General features: G+C 38.4%; 1 protein-coding gene across 30 annotated transcripts in view; it reads right to left on the bottom strand.

Moving 5' to 3' along the window:
- Positions 1–4,691: 4,691 nt before the first annotated feature.
- Positions 4,692–15,778, bottom strand: part of REPS2 (RALBP1 associated Eps domain containing 2) — a 196,101-nt gene continuing 185,014 nt past the window's right edge. For all 30 annotated transcript variants that reach the window (XM_077988221.1, XM_002808517.4, XM_015127008.3 and 27 more), the window contains 2 exons: positions 13,890–13,995; positions 4,692–5,813 (listed from right to left, as the gene is read on the bottom strand). In XM_077988221.1, coding sequence (XP_077844347.1) covers positions 5,745–5,813; positions 13,890–13,995 — 175 coding nt within the window. In that variant the 3' untranslated portion in view covers positions 4,692–5,744. The remainder of the gene's footprint in view (positions 5,814–13,889; positions 13,996–15,778) is intronic.

Genomic DNA, 15,778 nt, shown 5'->3' with positions numbered 1-15,778 from the left:
GTATATTTTCCAAAGTTAGAGATCTTTATGTTCTTCACAGACTTTTCAACAAGTGTGAAAAAGAGGCAGTAAGGTTAGCTTGAGTCTACAAGTCACAATCCAAATATAGGACACCTATGTTTAAGGTCAATATACATAATGTTCCCAAATGCTTAGCAAATGAATAAGACTCTGGCTGAGTAAAATATTAACACGACTTGTTAGCACATTATCATGAAAAGACAGAAGGCATCAAATATATACTTTGCTGTTACACTTTTTACTGTTCAATGTACCTGTAGTGAAAAAATATACATTTTTACTTTCAAGGTTAAAATAGACCATCAGCTCATTATCTCTCTTAGCCAACAGATATGAAGACTAAAATGGCTCTTCTGGCTTCTGGCTCACTTGAACATCTTATTTGTGCTAAAGACAAAAAGGATGGCAGTGCCAAAGAAAAGGGTATACCCGGTTCCCAAGATAGGTGCAGTTGAGGTTCTCGCACAAGGTGACTTAAAACAAAAATAACACAACTCAGTTGATCCAATCTCCACACAATGGGGTTGCTGCATCAACTGTTCCAGCCCCAGGGAAGAGTTCCCTGAAAGAGCTTTAGGACCTAGCCCTGTTGTTCAACAGAGTGCTTCAGGATGGAATTGGTACCTGAAGGTTCCTTTACTGTAGTTCCCAAATTCCAATTTAAGCCCTTTTAAAGTCTGGTGTCTTCTGGTCTTCAGAGTCATAAACCCACTTCTCTAATCTCCCACAGCCAATGACATTAGCTTACAGCAAGACCAGAGTATTCACAAAACATGAAAAAATAAGCATTCCCCAATTGTTGACAACAGAGCAAGGCTTCTATAAGTAGAACATGTCCTGTGTATTGAAACCCTGCAATGCCTCCTAGAAAAGGTTCCTTTATCATCATGTGTGTTAGCATGTATAGAAAATAACTATACAAGCCTAAAAGCAACTGTGTACTTCGGATGTCTTGCTCATACTAACAGACTGACTGCTTTAGGGTATGCATGTAACGCAGCCTCCAAAAGCCTCTTTTAGGGGAGGGCAACAGCTCTTTGAATCTGCTTGCATTGCTTTTAAAGTCTGGCCCTCCATGTCTGCTGCTCTTGGGAAATTCGCATAACCAGATGCATTTCTCCTTACAAACAAGCGAAGCAGGGTACCACAGAGTAATACCCACATTCAAATTGCCATCAATGACTGATCTATCCGTGTGGGTGGGATCTCCCTTAGCTTGTGCTGAAGGAGGAGCGAAATATGTGAGCTGAGGACTCCAAAACCACAAATCCCCACTTCTTACTAGGAAACTGAACCATACTGAGTCATGATACAAAAAAAAAGTAACAAAACACCCATAACTAAAATATAAATTCAACTGATCCTTTGAAATCAGAGTTTTAAAAGAATACACTTGAAACAGTAAAGCAGTTAGAAAGAAAAACCAAAATTACTAGAGTTCTCTTTAAATAGAGGGGGAAAACACCTCTTAACTACTACATTTTGTTCACATTCAGAATGTTCAAACCAGAACCTAATGATCCCTACTTGTCAATAATATGGGAAGATCTGGTTGCTATGATATGTGATATTCTTTTCTTTTTCTTTTTAAAACCACATTCCCTTGGTGATATCTAGTGAGAAGGTGTGATTCTAGTTTGTGTTGAACAAATGTTTTTAGCTCTAAGGTGTTATACTGTAATTGAGATCTTTCCAACTACTGCTTAAAAGAAGACATTGGCAAATGGCTGCCTTAACTGCAAAAAACACGTGAATTCCAATATTACCTTATTGATCTTCTGAGTACACATCTATTATTACCATGGCTGTGAGATCATTTAAGAAACAGACAAATGTCATTTAGAAACAGACTATAGAATCAAATCACAACTAAAGAGAATGCTTTATGATAGCTCAGACAGTGGTAAGAAATCAAAGGCAAATTCACATTTTTGATTACTCACCCTAAAATATGCTGAAATTGAATATTTGTGACCCAAGTAACTAAAAATACACTGAAGAAAGCTGTAACTTAACTACATATTGAGTTCATTTCAATCACAGTAGTCTATTTTAAAAACAAACTCCCATAAGGAATACAGGAATGGAATCCATTGAAAGCAACAGCTGTCAAAAACTCTGCCAAGAAACTCAGAGTAACTTATTGCATCATAAAAGGTGAGGTGTTCAGGAAAACAAATAGCTCAATCATATTCTTTTCTTTCAGATTTTGTCACTTCAATCCAAGAGAAATTTCTAGAACTAAACTCCCTAAAACATGTTTTCAAATTTAAAGACTAACCAAGTCAATGAAATTCAACATGATAAACAGAAAAAAAAAAAACCCTCCTAATCTATTTTTAGTATTGGTAGAGGGTGGAGAATCTAACTCAAAATCCATAAAATCAGGTTGGCATCCCAAATCTGCCACTAGTTACCTCTTTCTATGGATTTTTTGAGCCAGGTACTGTTGTTTCTTAGGACTTTGGTTTCCCCACATGCAAACTGCAAGTGATGGGTACCAGTCCTGCCCAGCTCTGACATCCTATTCTCCAGTGACAGTAAAATGGGCACAGCTTCCAGCTAAGCTGCCTCCTCTCCCAATCATGCCCAAGCACTTATTTAATATTTGCAAAGCAGTTAGATCCTTCCAATTAAGGTAAATATCTGCCCAATTACAACATAAACATTCATTCCAGATATCTACCTTTTAGTTTTGCTTTGATGTCTGCTTCATAGGAAAGTGGCGAAAGCAATATGCCACATACGAGAGATGCCGAGGGACCCAATAAACCAGCTGTCAGCTACTACTGTGCTTTCATCTGTGGGACTGTAGGATCCCAATGGGGGAAGACCACTTAACAGCAAGGTAATTCAACCCCTATAGATGGGGGCAACATTGACCTTCTGTCTATAGAATTCTCCCCAATAGGCAGGTCTAATTTTGGAGTCGTTTTATAGAAGAGGTATAATGGTGATTTCAGTAACTCAGCCATCCTATAAATCACATTAAAGGCTCACAGAAATATTTATCAGGTGTTATAATCCTAAATTAAAGTACACATCCTAAGAAAACACACAGAGGATGAGCACTACTTAGGTAACAATAAAAGTAGTGTGTCATTACTTGTGTGTTATGCACATTTAACTGTTTTTTTAAAAAATCCACTTCTAAGCAACTAATAGACTGTGGTTACAATTAAGTCCACCCAAGAAGGTAGGCATACATATTATTAGTGTGTGCTTGCCTATCTTAAAATAATGATGACATTATGAAACTCGGAGGAATTTGATTGTCCAATGCAAGTTTTTTCCCTTAATGAAAACCAAGCCAACTAGACAAAACCCCAACAAACCTCCTAATTTGACTCACTCTGGCACTGATTTCATGGAGGGAAGGGCAAAAGCATGTCAATATTTTTAAAATGAATACTGCAGACTAACATTCCTTAGTTTATACGTCTGCCTAATAGAAATGAAGTGCTATCCCAACTGAGAGCATATGTACTGGAAGCTTATGAGATAAAGTGCACATGCTAGTCTTTCCTGGATTGAATTTACCAAAAGCCAAACATGCTGTGAAATGTCTGCAATAAGAACAGTGCTGATAGCCGGGCGGGTGGCTCACACCTGTAATCCCAGCACTTTGAGAGGCCAAGACTGGCAGATCACTTGAGGTCAGGAGTTCGAGAACAGCCTGGCCAACATGGCAAAACCCCGTCTCTACTAAAAATACAAAAATTAGCCAGGCGTTGTGGTGGGCACCTGTAATCCCAGCTACTCAGGAGGCTGAGGCACAAGAATTGCTTGAACCCGGGAGGCGGAGGTTGCAGTGAGCCGAGATTGCACCACTCTGCTCCAGCCTGGGCGACAGAGCAAGTCTCCATCTCAAAAAAATAAATAAATAAAATAAAAAAATAAAAGAACACTGTTGATAAAATCTGTTGTAGCCCCTAGATCTCAGAACATGGAAAAAGCAGTTGCCTAAAAATTTACGCTGATCCATTCATAATCTTCGGAAGAGTTTAAACTTACTCCCCATCCTTCCCCCACAAAAACAAAAAAGGCAGCAAATGGGAAAGAAAAAAAGGGAATAGAGAAATAGTTCAAGTTTCCTGATTTTCAAAATCCATTCAAAATCCTTAAATATGCATGGAATAGATTCAACAATTTGTTTTTCTGTGGAAAAACATCATCTGTTTGAGCCTTTATCCTCTGCCATTAAGCTATTGATAAAGCTTGCCAATGGACTAAGGAAACATTAAATAAATGCCTACTTGTTCTAAAAGCTCTCAGCTCTATTGAAATCAAAGGCTGAATCCCACATATTGCACACCTATCCAAAACTGCTTCAAAAAGACCCCCCCCCCCCCCCGCTACCCTAAGAATGGGGAAATTAGTAAAATGCACAGGAGACAGCATTTCTTGCCATTAGTCTCTCAAAGTGGTGTTAATGCTGGCATGCCCTGTGAGGGTCAGTAGCCCTGTGCCCCTGTAGTCCCATTTTCAACCTGGGCTTTCAGGAGAAGCAGCAGCTACTTAAATTTCTGTAGGATACTTGCTTCTGCAATTTGAGCTTCCTGTTTTATGTCACCTACACTGGAGTTAACTGGGCTCCTCTGAATCTGATATAAACCAATCACTTCCCAAGAATACACTTTACAGAGAACAAAACAGTCACACATCCAGCATGAGGACCACTTTCTTTCATTATCTCTTCATACCCAATACATTTGCAATCCAGGTTAAAATAAAGAATAAAATAACTACTAGAGATTGTTGGTAACAACCATTTCCCCTTCTTCCCCAGTTTGGATACCTGGGTTCAAACAACAAATGTTTATCAATCCTAACAGTCTCATCAGCCTTTCATATTTGATGGGTGGTTTCCAAACTCATGCATTTACAGATATATTATCCCATGCAGGATAAAAGTAGAGATCTGGTAACTATTTATTTAATTTGGTCAGGCAAGGCAGTCAAAGCAGACTTCTCTTGCCCAAAAATTTACATGAAAGGACTGAGTTGTCTGGGTTGACAGCCTAGCTTGGCCAAGTTAAATAGCTCATTGCCAAAACCTCCACTTTACAGAGGTGTAAAGACCCAGTAAGTCTTTGACATTCAATAGAAAACAATAGTCATGTATTATTTATAGCTAGATAGAATATCAAAATGGCACTAGAGAAGCAATTTTTTTGGCATATAGTGGTAGAGGGCACAGCGCCAGTCTAAATCTGATGCTTTTATTTTTGTTTTATTATGGTCACACCAATGATTATCTAGTTGGAATTCCCAATTACTCAGGAAACCAACCTACTGTATGTGATATACATACAAAAAGCATCCTGAAAGTACTTGGTTACAAGCATCCTGAAGGTACCTGGTTATAAGGTTTTATATAAAACATAAATTCTTTAAATAAATAATGCTCTAAGTTATTTTTATTTGCTAGAAGACTGATTTTTGGTAAGGAGCAGCATCTAATACCTTGCAGAAGTACTTAAGAATAGGAGACAAATTCCACTGATAATTACCATTTCAAGTGTGATAATCAGTTGAAGTATTTTTTCCACCACAGTAAAACATACAAGTGAAGTGCAAGAGAAAAGGTCATATGGATTATATTTTGCTGCTCACAGCTTTTGACACGGTCAAACATCTATGAAAAGTAGTTGGGTTCAAAACATTCAAAAGAAAGATCTTGGCAGACAAGGTCACCCACTGTCACTTGAACCATGGGGGGGTCACAACACAGTGACTGGACGAAGTTGTTCCAATTGGTTTTCCAATGCAATTCGTTCTTGATGAACCTCCTGAGTTATACAAAACAGAAGAAAAACAAAAAAGCAAAGGGGTCATTTATTGAATTCATTCCTACTTCATCAGATATTAAAAGGAAACTTATAACTGGACCCACAAATACAAGTGCTGTATAACTCAAGAACAGGAAGACTGGGAGGTACCAGATTTAATGCTGGTGACCAGAAAAAAGGGGCTTCACAATTTGTAATCTCTCAACTCCTTTCTGAAGACGATGAAATGAAACTGACCTACTCCCCTCTACCACCCTGCCCTAGTTTTAGCTTGTTTTAACAAGATCAGTAGCTGGTAGAGAGTGTCATTAAAAATTAAAAGACTAGGAGAGAGCAGAAAGCAAAAACAGACTCCTAATACTGAGCAGTGAGCCAACAGGACTTAAATTTCTAGTTGCAATCTCTGGCTTGTAATTCAGCACCATACTCAGTCAGGTCTGAGGGCCAAAAAGGTATGCTAGTGGCCCCTCCACCAAAGTCTCATCCAGGTTTCTGCACAACGTATGGTGTAAGGTACGACATCTGGGTGAAAGGCAGAAAAGAGGCTGAGCAATCTGTTATTTTGGAATTCAAACTTTCGGGCCTAAAAGGGGTATTTTGGCAGGAAGAGAGGGGACACACAAAAGTATTCAAGTAGAATCGCCAAGGTGGGAAAGAATTCTGTATAAAGGCTGAATTGTGAGATTCAGAAGAATCAGCATACTAATAGTCAGTATACAACTTCACAAGTATTTATTCACATGCTCTCCTAGCCACCCAGTCAGAAGTCTTTTGGTTTCTATCTCCTACAGGTGAGGTAATGCTCTAGCTGTGATGGTATCAGCAAAGAATATGCCAGATCAGAGCAATAGGGCTTACATTCAAATGACTTGAGAAAGATAATAAAGTTAATGAACAAGATACTCCCAGAAGGAAATAAGATAACATAATAGAGAGTAACAGAGGGGGATCTGGGAGAAAGGAGAGAGAGTGGCCTGGGAAGCCTTCTCAGAGTTAGCACTACTTGAGCAAAGACTTGAATGAAATGAGGAGTGAGCCATATGAAGATATGGGGGGAAGAATATTTAGAGACAAAATGGCAACTGCAAAGGCCCTGAGGAACGAGTGAGTTTGGTGAATTTGATGAACAAAAAGCCTGTGTGACCAGAGTAGAGGGAACAAGGAAGACATTGGCAGGAAATGAAGTCAGAGATTTAACCAAGGAGTCAGATCATACAGGGCCTTGTGGGCAGAGGAAAGAGTATGGAAGTGTAGGCGGGGTGGTATTGAGGGTTTCTAATCAGGGCAGGAACACGACCCAACTTAAAATTCAAAATTTTCACTCTGGCTACTGTGTAGACAGTGGATTATAGCAGGGTGAGAGTGGAAGCAGGGGAGCAACTGGGAGGTTACTGCAGGGACTCAGGTGAGAAACGAAAATGGCTTCCATCAGGGTAGAAGCCATAAAGATGAGGAGAAGTGGATGAATTCTAGATAAATCTTGAATCTAGAACTGGTAGGACTTGCTGATGAAGTTGATGGAGGAGAGAAGGAAAATCTGAGGATGACTCCTGGGAATTTTGTATGAATAAAGTAGCTGGCTGGTAGTGATATTGAGAATGAGAAGATTAGATAAGAAATGAGTATTTCAAGGATAGGGTTGACAATTAATTATCTGAGATGTGTATTGGATATCTAAGGAGAAAACATTGAGTAAGAAGTTATATATGCAAGTCTAGAGCACAGAGGAAAAGGGAAGCAGGGCTTGAGACATAAATTAGGTCTTCAAAGCCATGAGACCATACAACATCATCCAGCAAAACAGTATAGATAGAGGTTTCAGGTAAAGATGGAAGACTGACCAGGGGTACCACACTCTCTCCCTCCTGGAGCACCACTAAAACAATACAGCAACTTTTCAAAGTCACGGACCCACAAGACAGGGAAAACAAAAGGGACAAGATGATAGCAATAAAATTCGAAAGCTGAGTGGCAAACTGGTGAATGATAAATGACTTAGGAAATCCAGGAAAACAAATGTGTGCATTCTGCCAGCTTCTGAGTATGTCTATTCCAAGCATGCATTCCAGAGCTAGGGAAATAACCACAGGGTGAGTTTGGGAGTCCACTGGGTCCACTGTGAGATGAACGTAAGCTAAAACTCCATTGATCACCTGATCTCCCTAAGCCCCAACTCTGATGGGCCACAGTGACACTTTGCATCTCCTGGAATTAGTGTCAGTTCAGAGCCAGTGTCTAGTAATTCCCCAAAAGTCTAATTATTTCCCTTCCTCTAATGCACAGTCACCCTGGTAAATGGCAGCAGGGTCCCTTTGGGAAAGGTTAGGAGAAAGATTTACAGTATAAATTTTTGGCTGCACAGTGGGGTCCTTCCATAAGGAGACATAGATGCCCCTTCATCATTCAAGAGGCTCTGGATCGATAAACTGGCTTAGCCTGGGAATTAATTGAGAGGCTATGACTATAGTTCTGTTTCAATGATTCTTCAGACTTCTGTTCACTAGACTTAGAACTTTTCCACTCATACAGATCAAGTAAAGAAAGCTGAGTCCCAAGCTAACATGAAGAAAAATAAGAACCAATTTGATTTTACATAGGAGAATTTCTGAAAGACTCAAATTGGCAACACCAGATACCTATGAAAGTGGGAGTACATAAGGGGAGATGGGGGCTGGCGAAAACAAGTGCTAGCTGAAAATCTGTTTCAGAAGCAATTAAATCCCCAGATCATTCCTGCCACCAGGGCAGAATGCTGAAGGTTTATTTCTTGAAAAGGTACAACAGAGAGCATCTGAATTAGCAAGAAACAAGCACAGTTGAGGACAAGATACTGGGTCAGAAATAGGGAGAGTGAATGAATATCCTGGAATGCTGAGACCTACAGCCCTCTTGCTCCACTGAACCAACTCTTTCCCTACATGCAGGTGACCAAAACAGTCTCCACTCTGGAGACTTCAACCAGACCAAGAGGAAAGAGCTAATCATACTCCCTTTAGGGGTTCCCCAACTATAGAGCTGAGCCAAACTGCCAGACAGTGAAGCTCAAAGTTGACAAGCCTCACAACGTGCAATGAACTTCCAATCAGTGTTTTCGTCTTCCTTTTAAATATGAGCAAAGAAAGGGTCATCAGATATCGAAGGAAAGCATCTAAGATAAAGTACATGCAACACAACACAACACACACAAACAAACTATTCAGGAAGAAGAAAGAAAAATGACCATAAAAAAAGATCACAACGAGTTCTGCACATGTATCCCAGAACTTAAAGTATAATTAAAAAAAAAAAAGATCACGACAATGAAACAAGAATAGGATATCATAAAAAATAAACAGAAAACAAAAAATCATTGGTTATTAAACAACAGAAGATTTAGAATATACAATTAAGTTTCCGGAAATAGACAAAAATAAAGAAGAAAAGGTAGGAAGAAAGAGAAAAAGAAAACAGAAGAGAAAATATGAGAAAATTAGAGAACTAAGCTAAGAAGTCCAATGTCTGAATATCAGTAAGGGAGAATGAGAAAAAATGGGGGTGAAGGCAGGGGGGAGGAAATAATCAACGACAACAAAAATAAAAATAAAAAACCCTCCAGAACTGGAGAATATCGGTTTCCAAATTAAAAGGGCCCACCAAATATAGAGAACAATGGATGAAACTGGCCTACCCCAAAGCAGAGGGAGAGAGGAGAAAAACCAAAACCAAACAAAATGATAAAACAAAACAAGTTCACATACAAAGTTTTATAAAACAGAATGAACTTTGACATTTAAAAAACATTTTTTTTAAATTATCATAGGGTAAAACAATTTTTTTCTTTTAGTGTACAGATTTGTGTAACCACCACCACAAAGAAGATACATTACAGTTCTACCAACCCCAAAAGTTCCCTGGGATTACTCATACAAACTCTCATCTCATGCATAACCCCTGATAGCCACTGGTTTGTTTCACATCACTATAGTTTTACCTTTTCAAGAATGTCAAATAAAAGGAATCATACAGTACACAACCTCTTGATACTGGCTTGTCCCACTCTGCATAATGTCTGAGTTTCATCCAAGTTGTGTATCATTTCTTTTCTCTGTTGAGTACTATTCCATTGTATGAATGTATCCCAATTTATTCATTCATCTTTTGAAGAACATTTGTGTTGTTTCCAGGTTTGGGCTATCATGAATAAAACTGCTATGTACATTCATATATAGATTTTTGAGTGAACATAAATTTTCATTTCACTAAAGTAGAGAGACTGCTGGGTCACACGGTTAGTGTATGTATAACTTCATAGGAAACTGTGATTTTTCAGAGTGGTGGTACCATTCTGGATTCCCACCACCAATAAATGAGAGTTCTAATTGCCAGTACTTGGTGATGCCACATTTTTTTGTTTTAGCAATTCTAGTATGTGTATAGTGGTATGTAATTGTGGTTTAAATTTGCATTTCCCGAATGGCTAATGATGTTGAATACCTTCTCGTGTACTTATTTGCCATCTTTATATATTATTTAGTGAAGTGTCTGTTCAAATCCTTTGCCCATTTTTAAATTGAAATGTTTTGGAGAGTTCTTATTATTGAATTTTAAGAGCTCTTTATATAATTGAGACATAAGTCTTTTATCAAATATGTGGTTTGCAAATACTTTCTCCCACTCAGCAGCTTGTCTCTTAATTTTCTTAACTATGCTTAGCAAAATAAAAGGTTTTAATTTTGATGAAGTCCAATTTTTTTAGTTTTTCTGTTATAGATAGTGCTTCTGGTGTTATTTCTAAACTCAGATCATGAAGATTTTTCTGTTTTCTTCTGAAAATTCTATAGCTTTATGTTTTACATTTACATCTATGACTCATTTCAAGTTAATCTCTGTATAGATGTGAAGCTTAGATCAAGGCTCTTTTTTTAAATGCAAATGACAAATTGTTATAAAACAATTCGTTGAAAACTGTTCTTTCTCACTGAATTGATTTTGCACCTTTGTCAAAGATCAAATGGCTGTTTTCATGTGGTCTATTTCAGGACTCTGTATCCTATTCCATTGATCTACGCATCAGCATATTGATTACTGGAGCTTGATAGTAAAGTTATTCCTCCAACTTTGTTCTTCCTTTTCAAATTTGTTTAAGCAATTCCAGCTCCTTGGCCCTTACATATAAGTTTTGGGATTAGCTTGTCTAATCACAAAAAATACTGCTGGGATTTTTATTGGTTTTATAATAAATCTATAGACTACTTTGGAGAAAAATACCATTTGAAAAGATATTTCATAAAGATATGAAAGGTAAATAATCACAAAGAAAAGCGGTCAACATAATTAGTCAGCAAGGAGATGATAAAAACTATATCACTACAGGGCTGCCTAAAATTAATAATCATAACACCAAATGTTGGCAAAGATGTGGAACAACTGGAACTCTCATACATTAGTGGTAGGAGTACAAATTGCTACAACCACTTTGGAAAACAATCTAGCAGTTTCTCAGAAACTAACATTCCAATCCTAGGTATTTATCCAAGAGAAATGAAAACATATGTCCATACAGAGACTTATTCAAAAATGCAGTTTTATTCCAAATTGCCAAAAACTGGAAACAGCTCAGGTGTCTGTCAATAGAACTGATAACCAAACTGTAACATATTCAACCAATGGAATACTACTCATCAATAAAAATGGATGAATTACTGATACACACAACAATATAAATGAATCTCAAAAACATAATACTAAGTGAAAGAAGCTTTATATGAAAGTATAAGTTGTAAGACATCGCTTATATAAAGTTATAGAGCAGGCAAAACTATGGTATAAAAATTAGAATACTGATTGCCTCTGTGTGGGTAGGGCAGGAATTGACTAGGAAAGAGCATGAGGGAGCTTCCTGGGGTGATGCTAATACTCTCTATCTTTATGGGTGTTTGGATTCAGAAAGTACATGTAATTGTTACAAACTCAGCAAATGTACACTTAGGATTTTTGCGTGCACTGAGCGTGGTGGCTCACACCTGTGATCCCAGCACTTTGGGAGGCCAAGGCAGGCAGATCACGAGGTCAGGAGATCGAGACCATCCTGGCTAACATGGTGAAACTCCGTCTCTACTAAAAATACAAAAAATTGGCCGGGCGTGGTGGCAGGCGCCTGTAGTCCCAGCTACTCGGGAGGCTGAGGCAGGAGAATGGTGTGAACCCGGGAGACGGAGCTTGCAGTGAGCTGAGATCACGCCACTGCACTCCAGCCTGGGTGACAGAGTGAGACTCCATCTCAAAAATAATAATAACAATAACAATAATAATAATAATAATATTTGTGCATGCACTTTGTGTAAACATTTTACATCATAAGAAAAAACTGTAAAAATATATTGAACTCCAGCTAATTATACGCATGCTAAAATATTTAGGGAAAGTATACAGATATTTGCAATTTACTTGAAAATATGTCAAAAATAAGATGAACTGATGGACACAAGGATAAATGGGTAGATATGTGATTAAAAACAACTATAGCAAAATGTTATTGTAGAACTGAAGTGATGTCTATACAAGCAGTCACTTATTATTCTTTCAACTTTCCTGTGTGTTTGAAAAGTTTCATACTAAAGTATTGGGGCAAATGGGGTTGGGGTATAAAAGTGAGGTCAGGGAAGGAAGACCAGCAGAAAATGAAAACGGGAAGCACCAGTGAAGCATAAGGAAAACCAGGAGAGTATGGTATATCAAAAACCAGTTATAAAAGCAATTTCAGAGGAGGAAATGATCAATTGTATAGAATTCTTCTGAAAAAATTAATAATATTAAAACAGCCCCATTGGATTTAGCCCCAAGACGGGTGTGAGTGGAGGAGGACAAAGCCAACTGAAATGGAAGGAGGAGAAAAATCACTGGTTCGAAAGTAAAGACAATGAATAAAAACCACTCCTAAGAAACTTTGCTGTAAAGGGAACCAAAGAAATGGGGCAGTAATTGGCCAAGTGTAATGGACAATACTGGAGCACATTTACGTGTGGATGGCGAATGATCCAGTAGAGAACTGGGGGATATAGTGGGTAGAATCATGTCCCCTCAAAATATATGTTCAAGTCCTAACCCCAGTACCTGTAAATGTGACCTTATATGCAAATAGGTTCTTTGCAGATGTAATCAAATTAAGATGAGGTCATGCTAGATTAGGGTGGGTCCTAATCCATTGATTGGTGTCCTTAGAAGAAGATACAATAAGAAGAGAAATTTGGACACAGACACAGAGAGATACAGGAAGAAGGCCATGTGACAACAGAGGCAGAGATTGGAGTGATGCAGCTATAAGCCAAGGAACGCCCAGGACTGCCAGCAACACCAGAAGCTGGGAAGAGGTAAGGAAGGATTATCTTCTAGAGCCTTTGAAGAGAGTGTGGCTCTGCCAATATCTTGATTTCAGAGTTCTAGCCTCCAGAGCTGTGAGAAAATCATTTTTGGTTATCTTAAGCCACCATATTTGTAGTATTTTGTTATAGCAGCCCTGAGAAACTAATACAGGGGAGAGTAATGATGAAGAGAAACAGGGGTGATGTCCTTGAGAAGGTGAAATAGAACCATTTGCAAGGTACCAGAGGAGGAGCCGGCCTTTGATAGTACCAGGGCCACTTCCTTCTACTGAAATAAGAATTTACGTCCTCTCTTTCAGAGAGGACATAAATAATTAAGGGCTTACCCAGAAGCTTTGGATAACAGAGAATGCTTCAAACAGCCTTTGTAATAGATTGTCTTTCCTTTTAACTCACACACAATATGAAGCCTACATACTAAAGTCACTAGTCTTCCTCTGGCTATGCAAGAACCAACCCATGAAACTTAAATATAGTAATTCTCCACCTTCCAAAAAGGGTTTGAGAACAAAGAGGCAAGTCTTATCAACAGGGATGGAACTAAATGGTCAGCCAATGGTCACATCAGATCACTGTACATGATAGGTATGGAGACATCACTATGCACCCCACCCTATAAATATGTACAATTATTATATGTCTATTAAATTAAAAAAAAAACTTTTTAAAAGCCAAGGAAAAGCCTGGTCATCCAAATCTGGGACTCATTCCTTACCTTGAGCTGCTGCTGGAGCTCACTGTTCAGCCGAGCCAGCACTGCGTTTGCCTCTTTATTTTTGCGGATAGCAGTTTGAATGGCCTTCTTCTGTTTGGAAGACTGCCTACAGAAAAGCACAAACACTTCAGTGAAAAAGGACTTAGAGGTCTGAACCCTTGAGGGTCAGAACTCTGGTTCATGAGAGGTGTTAAATTAACAAGTGGTTAACAACACAGGGCTCCAAAAATAAAATCTCATACTCACAGGTGGTCAGGCAGATAGACACCAAATGAAACAAATTTGTTGGGATGAATTATTTACACCTGAAGTAATTCCCATTTTATAACTTGAATAAAAGTTGTGAAGTGGGCCTTTTCAAACATTTGTGTTCCATTTATTCCAAGACATTTTAATAAGTATTTCTTCCTGACAAACCATATTAACTGGAATGCCCTTTTTGTGTAAGAATTAATAGCACTTAAAAGACCTGCAGGTGTCCCCTGTGGACAAGTCTGAAGGAAAATAATAGAAGAACATTCTTTTTCCCAAAAATTCTACATTAACTTAGCCAGACTACCTACCTCTACCTTATTTATTATTAGGCATGAATGCCTAACTATATGTGTGTGTGTGCATAAATGTGCACTCGTGTATGTGCATAGACCAGCATATATCTGTGGCACTTGAGAAAAATACAGAACGTTTTAATACCAGTATCTCCCAATTAACAGCAAATTCACAGAACAGGCATAACCAGAGTGACCATGCATCCTACTGTGCCCATTACAATCTCCATTTGAACTGTCTGTCCAGCATAAGTACATTAACACTCTCTTTACTTTTCAAAACCGTCCATGGTTGGGATGATAAATCAGTGTGGTTACCACAGGGATAATCTACAACCTTTCATCCCACAGCAAGAAACACCGAATTCTTAGAGCAAAAGAGCAACTGATGTTCTCCTAGAAAAACAGCCATATGTGCCATCACTGGGAGATGGGTTCTAGACAAGGGCAACTGAACTAGAATGGACTGTGACCACTTTACAGATCTGACTGATATTGACAATTGGCTGAGTGCAGTGGCTCAGGCCTGTAATCCCAGCACTTTGAGAGGTCGAAGCAGGATGGTCCCTTGAAGCCAGGAGTTTGGGACCAGACTGGGCAACATAGTAAGACTCCATCACTACAAAAAATAAAATGAAATTGGCTGGATATGGTGGCTCATGCCTGTAGTTCCAGCTACTCAGGAGGCTGAGGGGGAAAGGATCACTTGAGCCCAGGAATTCAAGGCTTCAATGAGCCATGATCATGTTACTGCACCCCAGCCTGGGTGACAGAGTGAGATTTTGTCTCTAAAAAATAAAAATAAATAGAAATTGAAAAGACAGCCCACAGAATGAGAGAAAATATTTACAAAGATGGCTCAATTTTCTCATATATCTGACAAGGGAGTTGTATCCACAATATATAAAGAACTCATAACTCAAAAATAAAAAGATTAATAATCCAAGTAAAAGTGGGAAAAGGGTGTGAATAGACATTTCTATGTCTATTCACAAAGAAGATAAACAAATGGCCAATAGGCACATGAAAAGATGATCAATGTCATTAGCCACGAAAGAAATGCAAATCAAAACCATGAGATAACACTTCACACTCACTAGGATGGCTGTAATAAAAAAAAAAAAAAAAAGGTAAGTGTTGACAAAATGGAGAAATTGGAACCCGCATACATTGCCAACAGGAACATAAAATGGTGCAGCCACTATGAAAAAGTGTGGTAGTTCTTCGAAATATTAAAGATAGAGTTACCACATGACCTAGCAATTCCACTTCCAGGTACAGACCCAAGAGAAATGAAAACGTAAGTCCACACAAAAACATGTACACAAATAGTATAGTGGC

Source organism: Macaca mulatta, chromosome X (genome assembly GCF_049350105.2).
Source record: "Macaca mulatta isolate MMU2019108-1 chromosome X, T2T-MMU8v2.0, whole genome shotgun sequence".
NCBI lineage: Eukaryota > Metazoa > Chordata > Mammalia > Primates > Cercopithecidae > Macaca > Macaca mulatta.
Note: the sequence above shows the minus strand (reverse complement) of the source record. Positions and strands in the feature narration are given on the sequence as shown.